Source organism: Mastigoproctus giganteus, chromosome 12 (assembly GCF_048544385.1).
Source record: "Mastigoproctus giganteus isolate SK-2022 chromosome 12, ASM4854438v1, whole genome shotgun sequence".
Lineage (NCBI taxonomy): Eukaryota > Metazoa > Arthropoda > Arachnida > Uropygi > Thelyphonidae > Mastigoproctus > Mastigoproctus giganteus.
Window position 1 is genome coordinate 154,414,187 of NC_143586.1, and position 15,171 is coordinate 154,429,357.

Sequence of the window (15,171 nt, forward strand, 5' to 3'; positions counted from 1 at the left end):
CGTGCGGCTCTGTAAGGTGGTAGAGCGATTTCTATTGGCTACTCGGAATTTGAATGCCAGGATGTCTATTACATGTATATCAAATATTCGCCTTCAGCATCGCTGTTCACATTAAAATATTGAGAAAAACATATTTTATTTTGTTTTATGAATTTTGTGGAGTAGTGTATTTATAGTTGTGTCTGACACATGGTGTTTGGATAGAAGGTGAACAACTATCAATAGAAAGGTGTCAGCATATTAACTATTCTTGTTTAAATGCAATCTGCTTCCTAGGACATTCAACATGAAATCGTTCCGAAGTGACAAGACGCTTCTGAAGTCTTTAAAATGGTGCTGACATTAGAGAGAGAGAGAGAGAGATTACACTACCATGCATTTTGAAAAAAAATTCACCAATGTTTTCCCAGAAAAGAGTGTTTCTGAATAATTTTCTGATGCTGATTTCAAAAATGACTTCCATTTGTTTCCATCACATCAGGTTTCTTCAAAAATCAAGAAAAAAATTTAGATTTTTCACAAATTTTTATCAATTTTGGCAGAATGTGTGCACTGCTCAGAAGGTTTAGAAGGATTGTGCACAGGCTGTTAACCAACAGACCAATTGCCATAATAAATGAGGTGTAAATTTAGAAACTTCCAGGCCAGTCGTTTTCAGAGAGATGCTTTGCTTGGATAAAGAATTCTGCATTTTCATTTCAAGCCTCTAGAAAAGTTTCATCTCCTTTCTGTAATGTTCAAAAAAGTCTGAAAAGAATCTTGTCTTTAGTCTGTTACAATACGCAAAATAGGTCATATTGATATTTGAAGTTTGCAAACAACCATACGTCACGTCTGGTATTTTACGCATTGCAAAAAAGTACGCGTCACGCTTAATATATGAAGTTTGCAAACAACCATACGTCACGTTTGGTATTTTACGCATTGCAAAAAAAGTACACGTCACGCTTAGTGTTCCAGGTATTTCAAACAACTATACGTCATGGATGGACGTATTGCAAATAACTATACGCCATGGATGGACGTATTGCAAGCAACTATACGCCATGGATGGACGTATTGCAAGCAACTATACGCCATGGATGGACGTATTGCAAACAACTATACGCCATGGATGGACGTATTGCAAACAACTATACGCCATGGATGGACGTATTGCAAACAACTATACATCGTTTTAGAATTTGACGTGTTCAAAAAGCCGCATGTAATATTAGAATTTGACGTATTTAAAAAGCTGCACGTCATATTATTTGACGTATGAAAACAGCTATATACGTCGTGTTAGCATATGACGTATACTTGAAATACGCCAAATGTCAATGTGACAGGTGTTTGAGGAGAAAGCTCTAAGGGGATGAGAAGGGACTGTGGAATGGGGCGTAAAAAACGATCTTTTTAAGCGAAATTACACTTTCAGCTGCAATGCCCAGTGCAACTGGAAGTGGGCAGAGGCGGGGACGAATCAAAAACTTTTTCCTCACCACCTCAAGCCACCGTGGAGTAAATTGCAACTGATACCGTTTACCGACTGTAGTAGCGTCTTTTACGACTGTAATTACGAGGCCCTCGCCATAGTTTTTAGACCCAAACTACGGACCGAGCTCAGCGAGTCCTCACCTATTCCCGAATTAGAGAACGCGGCGTTATCAGTAGCTCGCGCTCCACTGGGTGGTAACCGCGTTAGAGGAACGCCCTCTAGGCGTTCGCTATCTCCCGTTGGCTGTTAGTTCGGCTCGACCAGCTGTAAGAATCACGTGATGACAGCGGTGGAAGCAAAATCTCGTGCACTCTGATAAATACCTCTCTGTTCCTTCGCGCGTCCTTTGGGGATAGCTTGGCGGGGACGATAACGTCGGCGACCATTTTTTTTTTTTTTCTTTCTTTGGAGTCATCGGGTTGACTTTTCCAAGTACGGAATAAGTTTCGGCTCGAGGCGACAGACAGCAAAAAACGTGAGAATTCATCACGCAGAAGACGTCGTCAGTGAATAAACTTCCACTCTACTTAAAGATAAAGCGAAGAGGAGACTGCAGAGATGTAATATAAATATCAAAAAGATGCGATGGGAGAAATAGATGCGCAGTTGTGGGTAACTGCATGTTTTCTAGAAGTACAATGCACGACACAATGGTTGTCACTTTTAGCGATAAGTTTACTGCAGGTGGCGCTGTTTCTACTGGCTGCAGCAGATGGGTTATTCTGTTCGGGAGAACTTTGTTGATTCTGAAGAAAATTTTGATTAAAAAGAGAAATGTATTGCATCTAGAGGTTTGAAGAAACTGAATAAAACGCTAACAAAATCTGCAATCGTGACGTCATCTTATAACTCGCCAATTATTAAGAGGGTGGTTCGGAAAGTAGTGGTAACTGACTAGCTTATGATGATTCTGTTGAAGAGTGGCGAAGGAGCTACGTACTGTTAGCATTATGCCTCGCGTCGACCTCTGAGCGGTTTTTGAATCTTTTGCAACAAACTGAAATTACAAGTGTCTAGAGAATGGTGGGAGGGGCTACATGACATTGAACTTTTTTACACAGTCTTCGCCCTTTATGTCCACGTCGAACCGACATTATCACTAGTTCTATAGCAGAAGTTTTTATTCTAAAGGGATGATTTTGCTTCGTTAATATGGTTCAGAGCAGCTGCAATACGTAGTTACATCTTTGGCCAGAAAAAGTAGAGGTAGTTGCCACTTCTTTTTAAACAGCCCTCTTATTATGAAAAATAGGTTTAGCGTCGAAGTATTACAGGAACTCTAGATTAAGATGTCCATTCCAGAAAGAAAATATATTTTAATAGACCTTTGCATTTTCTTCTTTGTACGCCTCTTCGCTGCGAGGAGATGAATTTACATCCCTCATATAAAAGTAGGAGTGCAGAAGAAAATTATCACTACTGTATCTATGAGAGAGATAGAGAATGAAATATTAAGACAGGAATGAAATGATTGCGAAGGAAATACATAAAAGAAAGGAGGAAACAAGAAGGGAGGGAAGGAATAAAAAAAGAAGAGAGAGAGAGAGAGAGGATGGTGTGTGTGTTCAAGAAAAAGAAGAGAAAAGGAGAGTGGGAGGAAAAAGAGAAAGAAGAGATAATGAAGAAAAAAAAGAGAGAATGCGCGTGTGAAGAGAATATAGAGCGAAAATGGAGAGTCAGAGAGATAAAGAAAGAAAGAAAGAAAGAAAGAAAGAAAAGAGAGGGAGGAGAGCGAGAGAGAAGAGCGAAAAAAAAAGAGATAATGAAAGCCAGACAAAGAGAAGAAAAAGAAAAGGGAGAGGAGAAAAGAGAAAAAGGAAAAGAGAGAGAGAGAGGGAGAGAGACAAAAGGAAGAAAGAAAGAAGAGAGAGAGAGAGAGAGAGAGAGAGAGAGAGAAATGATCACAAAAGAAATATATAAAAAACAGAAGAAGAAGATATAGAGAAAGAATAAAAAAAACAAAAGAGAGAGAGGGAGGGAGGGAGGGAGGAGAAAGAAGAGAGAATGAAGAGAAAAAGGAGAGAATATGCGAGAGATGAGAATAAAGACTGAAGATTAAGAGACAGAGATAGAAAGAAAGAAAGAAAGAAAAAAAGAGGGAGAATGAGACAAGAGCGAAAAAGAGATAATGAAAAAAAAAAGGAAGAGAAAGAAAAGGGAAAGGAGAAAGAAGAGAAAAAGGGAGAGAGAAAAGAAAGAAAGAAGAGAGAGGAAGAGAGAGGAGAAAGAAAAAAGGAAGTGAAGAGAGACAGCGATAAAAAAAATAGAGAGGGAGAAGTGGGAGAACAGAAAGAGATAATGAAAGAAAGAAAACGTGAAGCAATAAAAGAAAGAGTGGAAAGAGAAGATAAAAAAGAAGAGAGAGAAGAGAAATAAAGAGGGAGAGTAGAGAAAAGGAGTGAGGAGAAAGAGAGAGAAAGAAAAAGAGAAGAGAAAGAAAAGACAGAAAGTAAGAAAGAGATAATGAAAGAAAGAAAAGGAAAAGAAAAAGAGAAGAGAAAAGAGAGACAGAGAGGAGAAAGAAGAAAAAAATAGGGAAAGAGAGAGAGAGAGAGAGAAGGAAGAAAGCGAGAGGGGAGGTAAAGAAAGAAAGGAGAGAGAAGAATAGAAAGAAAGAGTTGAGAGAAAGAGGGCGAAGAGAAAGAGAGAAAGAGAAGAGAGGGAGAGGGAGCTAAAGAGAGAGAGAATACTTGTAGTTTGGCAACATTTAGCATCGTTGGAAAACAGCGTGCAACAATGCTCACTTCATTGTTCATTCGATCCATTGTTGCTGCGCAAGATGTGCAGCGAATGATTTTTAATCATTGCTCCCCTAATGATTCTTTGCATGCACAAATTAAAGACAACACCGGCAGCCATTTTAATACTCTCATAATGGCCGACTCCGTCTACACTCATCCGCGCCATCATCTTCGCATTAAATCTGCCGGATGGCGTCACTGGTGGTGCTATTTTCACAATAGGCGTTTTCTGAACAGTGTTAAGGGGGGGGGGCGATAACGCGAAGGACACGGGGATGACACAGCAGTATACGACGCCACAACAGCTTCAGAGGACACGAATCTAACCCGCAGATAACGGCACCTTCCTGTTCACTCTATCGGAGTTTCCGCCCGATTACCCCCGCTGCCGAGCACCTTGTCGCAGATACAGGTCCCGTGTAACTAACCCGTGCCCTGCACGAGGACACGAGCGAAACGTCGCAGATAAACACCGTTATCTCGGATGTAAGCTTTTACAGCGAGTTGCCAGATAATGAGCAACTTTCAAACATCTCGCTGTCATGGAAACTGCAAGTGGATGTCGCAGCCGCACGCATTAAACGCGAAATTAGAAGCGACTTTACTTAAACGAGCGCACGTGCAAATTAAAGCCAACCCCAACTACTTAAACCCGAGAAATAAGACAAAGACGGAGACATTCTGATCTCCGATATTTCCCGAGTGCTTCCGAACTTCCAATGACGCCATTACATTCATTCAAAGAACACTTTTAGAAATTTAGGGGAAATGGGCAAGAAATGGTTTTTGCGCTGTCCTTACGTGCCTCACCTTTCTTCTGCATCTGTCCATTCTCCGCAGGGATGCTCACAGAGTTCACAGACGGCAGACAGTTGGCAGCAATGCCCCCTAGCGTCGTTCCGCCATGGTACCATGGATTTGGCCTCGGCCAGCCTTGTCCATTGAACATGCGTAGCTTGTCGTACACGGCATCTTGAGCTTGGACTTGGGACTGTTGCTCTTTCTGAGACACCAAGTTTCTTAGCACCCGATTGATAGAGGAAACCTGAAACGAAATGAAACCGTTAGATGGTTACTTACAGGAAGATGGTATCCACACAAATCCCCCTTCCCTTCACCTTATCACGGAAATGTCGAACGCCCTCATGGGTAGAACAGTTGCCAGGATCTGCGTACTCCCCACAGCGGGTGGACAAGACCTCAGTTCGAGTTCCGTCGATAACGTGAGGAATTTTTATAGTTTTTTTTTTTTTTTTTTTTTTAGAATATGGCTGAGTTAGTCAGTCTCTGGCGAGGTATATGGTTTTTTCTCCTGGAAACGCGGAGCAATATGGCCTAAGTCGCTGATCATAAAACTTAAAGCAAATTTTCTAATTCCCAACAGTCAAAATGAGACTTTTTTGAAGGACCTTCGAACTTTGATCTGCTTGTGTGCGTTCTAAAATCGTTCCTATTCACATACCAGGAATTTCTATTTGCAACGCAAACTTTCTCATAAAATGAAATCGATAAGCTTCAAATTTCGAATTTTTAAGCAAATTCATTTGAATTTATAGCCCGAAAAAAAGCTATTCAGCAGAATTCGGCCACAGCTGATAGCCCAGCAGATGATTACAACAATCAGTTAATAGTCCGACAGAATTCCGCTACAACAATGGGTTGATAGTCTGAAAGAATTTAACTATAACAATAAACTGACAGTCCGACAGAATTTTGCTGCAGCTATGAGCTGATAGTCGAATAAAATTCGAATAGAACACTGAGCTGATATAACAATAGAATTTGGCAACAACAATGGGTTGATAGCCCAACAGAATTCGATTACAAGCAGGTCGACAGTCTGAAAGGATTTGCCTACAACAATGTGCTGACAGCTTGAAAGAATTTGCCTAAAAAGTGAGCTGATAGGTCCAACAGAATTTGTTGCAACCATGAGCGGATAGACCAACAGAATTGGGCTTCCACACTGAGCTGATAGTCCAACAGAATTCGGCTAGAACATTGGACTGATAGACCAACAGAATTCGGCTATAACACTGAGCTGATAGACCAATTGAATTTGGCTACAACAATGGGCTGACAGTTCAACAGAATTTGGCTGCAACCATGAGTTGATAGGCCAACAGAATTCGGCTGTAACAATGGTCTGCTAATTTTAAAGAATTTGTCTACAACAATGAGCTGCTAGCTCAACAGAATTCAGCTACAACAGGGTTGACAGTCTGAAAGAATTCGCCTACAATAATGTGCTGATAGATTGAAAGAATTTGCCTAAAAAAGTGAGCTGACAGTCCAACAGAATTCGGCTGCAACAATGAGTTGATAGTCTGAAAGAATTTGCCTACAACAAGACTGATAGCCCCGAATTCTTACAACAATGTGCTGATAGTTTAAGAGAATTTGCCTAAAACAATGTGCTAATAGTTTGAAAGAATTTGCCTAAAAAAGTGAGCTGCAGTCCAACAGAATTCGGCTGCAACAATGAGTTGATAGTCTGAAAGAATTTGCCTACAAGGCTGATAGCCCCGAATTCTTACAACAATGTGCTGATAGTTTAAAAGAATTTGCCTAAAACAATGTGCTGATAGTTTGAAAGAATTTGCCTAAAACAGTGAGCTGACAGTCCAACAGAACTTGGCTGCAATAATGGGTTGATAGTCTGAAAGAATTTGCCTATAACAATGAGTTGACAGCCTGACAGATTTCAGCTAAAACAATAGGCTGCAATTCCTAGAGAATTCGACTGGAACAATGGATTGATAATCTGAAAGAGTTTGCCTACAACAGTGGGTTGATAGATTGAAAGAATCTGACAACAATGGGTTGACAACCCAATGGAATTCGGCTAAAACAATAGGCTGATAGTCCAACAGAATTCGACGCAACAATGGATTGATAGAATGAAAGAATCTGCTTACAATAATGAGCTGACAGCTCAACAGAATTCGGCTGCAACTGAGAGTTAATATTCCAATAGAATTGTCTACAACAATGGGCTGATAGTCCAAAAGAAGTTGCCTGATTTATGGGTTGATATTCCAGCAATGCTGGCAAACGCACCATAATATACTGCAATTAAATTAATAATAAACTCGTCGAGGGAAAATACTGATCACTCACAAGTATATAATGGGAGAGGACAAATGATTTGCGTTGTTTCATATCTTCCATTTTGATTCACCCATTTGGCTTCTCGTGGGAACGAAGAATGGCGTGTTTCTCCTTCGTCTGAATGCTACCATTGCCCTCTGCAGAACGATTCAATTAATCACCACAAGAAACATTTCTCACCGGGGAAGAGCACTTCTTGCGCGCGTGCTCGTGTTGACATCTGATTTCAGGCAATTTCGCTAAATACCGCGTCTGTTAATTCCCTTAAGCGCTGCACGACAGCGTGTGTAAACAAATTGTTTTTACTCGAGTGGTTTACATATTTAAGGAAGACGGCCCTTAACCCTTGCCACTGCGCACGATAAATAACGCAGCAGATTGCTCTTGTTGTCAACGGAGACGTTCTTCGGCGTTTTCTTTGTTTCTCTTCTGTGGTAATTGCAACGCTGGCCATGATCATTCCAGAACTGCATTCATTGGAGAAAGAGACAAAGATGTCCAACTTGACTCAAGGATTATTGGACACGTGCGCACAAAGTGAATTACTGAAAGTTTACAAGATGTCCCACAATCAACCAGACATTCGTCCTCCTGAGTTGTCTTGGCAAATTCGAAATTAAAAGAAGTGGGTCCAATCCAACTAACATCGCCACCGAATGATTTGTTGCTACATTTAACTCCGAGATTTGTAGCAGAAAAATGTGATCAATTACCGTATTGGCTCGTGTATGAATCCCTTTTTTGTTTCGTATTTCAAGTATGAACTAAGAGAGAACATATTTGAGTGAGGGATTCATTACTGCTTCCACTGCAGTCATTTATATTAAAGAACAAAGTATGTACCTATAAACTGGCAAACTCTAAATAAAATAAAAAAATAAATAAAATAAAAAAAAAAGAGATCAGACGAAAAATAGCTAAACCTAAAAGTAAGAGAGGGAGACCCCTAGATCCTGATATCTTTTAATTGAAAGAACCAGTATATTGTAGAGTGCCTTATTGGGGATTGATGCTAGTCCTTAACATATTATTGGGAAATTGAACTAAATATCTCAGAGCAATTTCGTTTCAGAAGTACACTGATGACGTTTTTAGACAAAACCTGAACAACTTACACTCGAGGAAAAAAAGAAAAGCAGTTGATTTAGTAAAGTTTTAATCTATAGCTTCTAAAATTTAATAATTAATACTTAGTCTAATTTTAACATCAAATTCAAAAATTTTAGCTCAAATACCACACAAAAAAAAAAAAAAAAAAAAAAGTGGTCCAGACGAAAAACAGCCAAAACTTAATTGAAAGAACTAGTATAGTCTAGAGTGCCTTATTGGGGATTGATGCTAGTCCTTTACATATTATTAGAAAATGTAACCTAAATGTGCATCACAGCAATTTTGTTTCAGAAGTACACCGATGACGTTTTCAGACAAAACTGGAGCAGCTTTCTCTTTGAGGAAAGAAACAGATGATTAAGTAAAATTTTAACTTAAAGGTCGTAAAAATTAATTACTAATACTTAGTCCAATTTTAACATTAAATCCAAAAATTTCAGACCAAATACGAAAAAAAAAAAGAGGTCCAGATGAAGTAATGGAGAAAGTCCCTTGACCCTGTGATTTTTAAATGAAAGAACCAGTATACTGCTGTAAAGTACTTTATTGGGGTTTGATGCTAGTCCTTAACATTTCATTAAGAAATTTAACCTAATTATACATCTGAGCAAAATCGTTTCAGAAGTACACCGATGACATTTTTAAATAAAAATGGAAAAACTTTCCCCTTGAGAAAAAAAGCAGTTGATTAAGCAAAATTTTAATCTAGAGGTCGTAAAAATTAATCACTAAGTCCAATTTTAACATCAAATCCAAAAATTTCAGACCAAATATGAAAAAAAAAAGGGAAAAAAATAGGTCCAGATGAAGTAATGGAGAAAGGCCCTTGACCCTGTGCCTTTTAAATGAAAGAACCAGTATACTGCTATAAAGTACTTTATTGGGGTTCGATGCTAGTCCTTAACATTTCATTAAGAAATTTAACCTAATTATACATCTGAGCAATTTCGTTTCAGAAGTACACCGATGACATTTTTAAACAAAACTGGAAAAACTTTCCCTTTGAGAAAAAAAAGCAGTTGATTAAACAAAATTTTAATCTGGAGGTCGCAAAATTTAATCATGAATACTTAGCCCAATTTTAACATTAAAAAAAAAAAAAAAAAAACCAGAAAAACACAATTGGTAGTTCGTTTTCGCATCCAGCGTATCCTAACAAAGCGTGACACTTTGTGCCAAGGTTGATATCGTTTTAGAGTGAACGAATCTTTTGTTTGTCGTTTACAAATTAAGCTGGAACCGCTGACAAGGCGATAATGACAGAAACGTAATTCGGAAGAGAAAGAAAGTAAGACTGCAGATTTTGCGTCTCATGTCCTCAGCAATATCCCTTTTTTAACGCCAAAAGATTACCATTTAAATGTAAAGCGTTTGTAGACACACGCGCATACACATCTGTATAAAGCGGCGGCGTCTCCTTAAAAGTTGCAATGTCGTCAGACGCTACGCCGATACTATCACCGTCATCATGCTCGCAAATTACTTTTTAGCGTCCTAAATCGATTCGAACCTCTGCAAAACCGGATCAATTGAAACCTTTGCTATTTGCCTTATGTTGGCAGTCAGCGCAGACGTACCACGTTTATACATCAGACGAATTCCAACGTGAACGCTGGCAGCGTTCGTGGAGCGCGAGCTGGGCAGTTGAAAGAGAGAAGATGGGGGTCGGGGGAGGGGGGGGAGAAGAAAGAGAGTCGATTTCACCGGTTGTGTGCGCTGTCTAAATTGAAGATGAACAAATACGCCGAACACACAGACGAGACCAGTGCGCAAGGGGAGAGCGTATTACATAGCTGCACGTGCTTGCTACGAGCTCTTTATTGATAGTCGAAGGGGCAAGTCAGAAAACACCGTGGGGTTGGGGCAAGCTGGTCAAAAGGGAGGGGCTCAACCGACGGGAACATCTAAATTGACACAGTTCACAGAAAAACATTTGCAATTCAAATTTCGGCCACAGGGAGGCGCTTCATTAATGTGAATCGCGTCGGACGACAGCGTTAAAATCCAATTCCGACATCAGCATAACAATAGCGGCATTAAGTGTGACCCGCAATAATACCGTCACTTCTTCCCGCTGCCAATACCCGCCCTCTTTGCTTCCACTCTCTCTGGCGACGCAGACGATCCGACAAGCGACACCCCTCCGCTCTCGTAGGCACTGTTTGGAGAGAATGTCCGGGGATGTTGACTCCGTCCAGGCTACCGTGTGTCAATACACGGACGTACATCCAGTCGACGGTGCCTAAAACAGCTTTGGTAATACTGGAAGAGCGCAAGTCCGAACAGACGCACGCACGGAATGTGCGTTGGGTTTTTGCAGGACAAACAGAGGTGATTGGAACGCGTGGTCCAGTCCGTTTCTTAAAGAACACACAGAAAGAGCGCTTCCTGCTACCAAACCTGAAATCGGTATGGAGTGTAGTCCATTTCTTTCAAATTACTGGCGTGCTCTTAAAAAGAGGGCGCTCAAATCGCTGTCACTGACCCTAAACAAAAACTGGTGTTGTGCAACTAAGCTTAATTTTGGATGCGTTTATTTGCCCCTATGAAGATCTTTATTGTACAGGTCTATTCAAAATGAAGGAATATATAGATGGGATGGTAAAATTAGATGACCAATTTTTTTTCAGATTGGCTGAAATCCATAGAAATGATGGATGAAAGAAAGGCAATTCTTAAATGGTACTGGAACAAAGAACAAAGACCATTGGAGATCCTTACCTTACCTCACCCTAAAGAAAGATGTTAAGTTGCCAGGGATAACTGTGTGGGTGAGACTCTCCAATCGGGGAATCATTGGACTTTACAGATTCAATGGCACTATTACTGACGAGATTTAATTTTAAATGCTAAGGTATTGTGGAGTACCCAATATCAGAATCATCTTTCAGTGAGAAAAAAACCACTCTACCCTTGCCTGAGGCAGACGAACTCAGTCATGTTGTGAAAAAGGCCAATAAAAATTTCTCCCGTGGGACTTGAATACGGGTCTTTTCCACCCAGTGTGGGGATGACGGCGTTCCTACCAACAGCCTCACCTAACTGTGTACTCTTATTGAAAATGCTTTTGACTTGCTTAGTAAATGCTTCTTCAGTAAGAAAAAAGGTTAAAATTTGTCCAGTTGGAAGATATCTTTATCCTATTAAAGTACTGATGATACAAGTGATTGGTACGTGCAAAACTCAGTTTAAATAGAAAAAGATTTCTTCCCTGTCAATGTGGCTGTAAAAATTTACTTCTAGAGTTTTCTTGATTGGATCGCATTATTCGTTACTTTGTTTAAAAAGTTGACATCTAATAGTGTTCTTATTTCCTACAATATATGGAGTTTAAAGTAGGCGTGCCATTCTTTTCGATATTTTTCACAAGGCCCCTAGTGCTTTGCAACCAAATGATTGAGGCTTACTCCAAGATTGAAGACTTGACCATTTGGTAGCTGACCATATAACTGATGAGTCTCTGAAGGAACGTTTTAGAATACAAAACATAATGGACGTTAAGATCTGGAGTTGCTACCATTGTTTCCAGGCAGTGGCTACTTCGTTCACAGAGGTGCTGTGCCTGGTTTTCAATTATTGCTTCAAAACATCTTGCAGGCATTCTGGATTACAATGGTTGCACTGGGCTAACCCAAGTAGATTTTCCATAGTACTGTCTTCAAACCGTGGCCCAATGTCTTCCTTCCTGTATCATGTTGATACAAGTAGAAAGACATTCTCCGGAGAATTTTCACGGTGCAGATAAAGCACGAGTCCCAGGTTGCACTCAAAGACATCACCATTCATGATTCTGTGCACATCAACTAATGATTCCAAGGGAAATCAAATGAAAAAGGTTTAGGCCATTACACACTCACCTGACTTCACTGTGGGAAAAAATAGACGAAACAGTTCCTTGGAAAGACGCAAATCCGAGTGTCCAGATCATGATTCATCACTACGTATCACCCTCTGCCACTGCATAAAAGTCCATCTCTTCTAATCTATCCTCCCTAACGAGTCTTGGCAGGAATTGTCAATTTACAAATTGAGTCGTCGAGCAGTAATATGGTCACAGAGTCCCGTCTTAAGCTGGCTTGCTTATGGAACTCTCTGTGGTATTCTCTGTGGAACTGATATGCAACTTTTCCTCATCTAGTCCTGACTCTAAATGCTAACCCCCTGAACTTGCTGTATACTTATTTACCCTCGAAAATTTTTTTCGAACTTTGTCTATCCTAGAACATATTAGGTGAACAACTTGATCCACGCAGAACTATACCCACTGCGTCTATCCTTCTTTGTTAGAAAGTACCCAGGAGGGTGGAGTATGCCAGATAGAGGAAAGGAGAAACTGGCACTATTGAAGTAAGTGGAAGTGACGTCAATGTGAAACGGAAGTGTGCTCGTATATGTTTTGGGGCAATAGTAGATACTATGATTGCATTTACAACATTGTTTCTCTTCAGTGGACTCATCCTAAATTTTCTCAGGTTGCAAATGCATTTTCTTCCGATACATTGATTTCTTTGTCTAAATGAAACGAGAAATGATCATTTTTTCCGAAGCAGCAGTTTTATTGTTCTCAATTGGACTTGGACCGTATGCCCAATTACAACTACAATCCCCTAATATTTTAGAATTTCTGTAACGATAATTGAAGCCATTAAAGCTAAAGAAACCTTCATTGTAAGTTTTGGTGGTGTTAAATTTACAGATCCCAACTTCAATACCGTCAGTATGCTTCGGCTTACAACTTTGTCCACTTCCTCCCCTCCCCTACCCGCCTTGGGTTCCTCTTTTCTCCTTGACGAATTTCTTTCGTAAGCACCCGAGGTTAAACACCAATCGCTCGCAGGAAGTCGACAAAAAAGAGGACAAGAGGACCTTCTATTCATTTGCAGACAGGCCATCCTGATAGGCTACGATCCGCCACTTGACGTAATCTGGCTTCCTAATGGACGGGAGACAGCCACGACAACACTCGCCACAGCTGTCGAAGCATGTGATGAATGATCTGTGCCCTCTCTCTCTCTCTCTCTCTGATTTTATTTTACTTTCATTGATTTGGAAGCGGTCATCTTGGAGAAAAAGTCCAAATGTGAATAAATATATAAAAGGACCTTCAGGGAAAACAGGAAGGTTGGTAAGAAAAATATGGCCGAAACTGTCTTTGCGAATCCTAGTAGTTGTTTTAACTACTGGTCCCAAAATTTGTTCGAAAATAAATCATTTTCTTTCTAAAACTCTCTCCAATGAGATAATACTCTTCGGCCTAAAGATTTTTCAGTTAGAAATGAAATATCTTTTGAACTTTGCCATGAAAGGGTGGACGAAGACTTTCCTCCACCTGAGAAAAATAGAAAGATCGAATAATAAACTAGGCTTAATTTTGCTGAACACAGAACGCCCTGATCTGATTACTATACCCACAATATATTTTTATATGCGATGTTGTTTGATTGTTTATTTCTGACGTACATTTTTCTGTAAGGTAACTAAGGCCTTAAGGTGTGACGTGCCTGGATTGCGTGTGATTTATGCTAAGTTTGTTAGATGAAATATCCAAATTTACGAGTCATTAAATTTACAGTGTCCTCTCCTGAGACCGACTAACTGGGCCATGGTATGAAGTGGGGGGGAGGGAAGAGAAGAAAAGTTCTTCCCGTCTAAATGGGATTCGAACCTAGGCTTTTACCACACAGTCTGCCATTTAGGAATTGTTTCGGTGCTAAGTTTCATTCATGACTATTACAGTTTCGATCTGATTTCTTCCTCAGACAGGGTGGGCTGGAACGGGCGCTGTGTACCAAGTGTCCAACAAACACAGCCAGCAGAATGTTCAAGGAATCTCCAACGGGGTGTCATGCATAGCGTGAGAAGAGTGCTGGAATTATCGGACAAATTAAGCACAAAAGCCTTCCTTTCCGTGGATAGAGATCGGAATGCACCATCATGGCCCGCTCCCTTTCGGTGCCTGCGGACCCTTGTAGAGCCTGAGAATCGTCCGCAATGAAAAGAAAGATCCCGTCACACTACAAAACAGTTACAAAGCCGTACATCTGTTATCCGACACAACTCCCACCCTCCGGCAAGGGATCGGGCAGAAGGAGAAAAGGAAGGGAGGGTAAATTTCCCTGCATAGTGCCAGAACCACAAAAGAAAACACAGACCTTTCAAAAGCGCGTGCCCTACACCAGCTATTACTAGTGAAGGGTCTTCCATTCTGTGCAGCGGGCACACGGACATTGTCGCTGCCCGCAGGCACACACAGATTAGATAAGTGGGACTGTCTTCTTCTTTCTCTCAGCCAATGAACACCGGTCTCGCTATTAACATGTAGCCTTTCCCATTCTTCTTGCGTTACTTTCAAGTCTCTTTTCTTGTCTGAATACTTTGGTCATCTTTTTCAAAGACAGGAGGGTCGAGTAGGGAGAAGGAGCTTGTTTACCACTCGGGTCGTGTGATTATAAACCTCAGAAACTGATTGGCTACGTTTTCAACTGGTTGGCATTATTTTACTCGTATATCGCCTTTGCACGTGGCATACTCATCGCTCAAAGTATATTCCAGAGGTAGGAGAGAGGCACTGCCAAACTCAATCTGAATTCAGACTTGTATAATTAACAAATGCTTATAAGATGCATTAATTTTTAACAGGCATGAGTAGCCAATACATATTTATAATTTCCTGGAACATCGAGTTTTTCATCCAGGAAACTGATAAATCATCAACCAACGATGTTTAGA

General features: G+C 40.4%; 1 protein-coding gene across 1 annotated transcript in view; it reads right to left on the reverse strand.

The window, feature by feature from the left end:
* The window catches only part of LOC150077524 (paired box protein Pax-6-like), a 107,169-nt gene that overhangs the window by 22,863 nt on the left and 69,135 nt on the right, over window positions 1-15,171 (reverse strand). Inside the window, exon 4 of the mRNA XM_090386910.1 lies at window positions 5,032-5,266. Coding sequence (XP_090243036.1) covers window positions 5,032-5,266 — 235 coding nt within the window. The remainder of the gene's footprint in view (window positions 1-5,031; window positions 5,267-15,171) is intronic.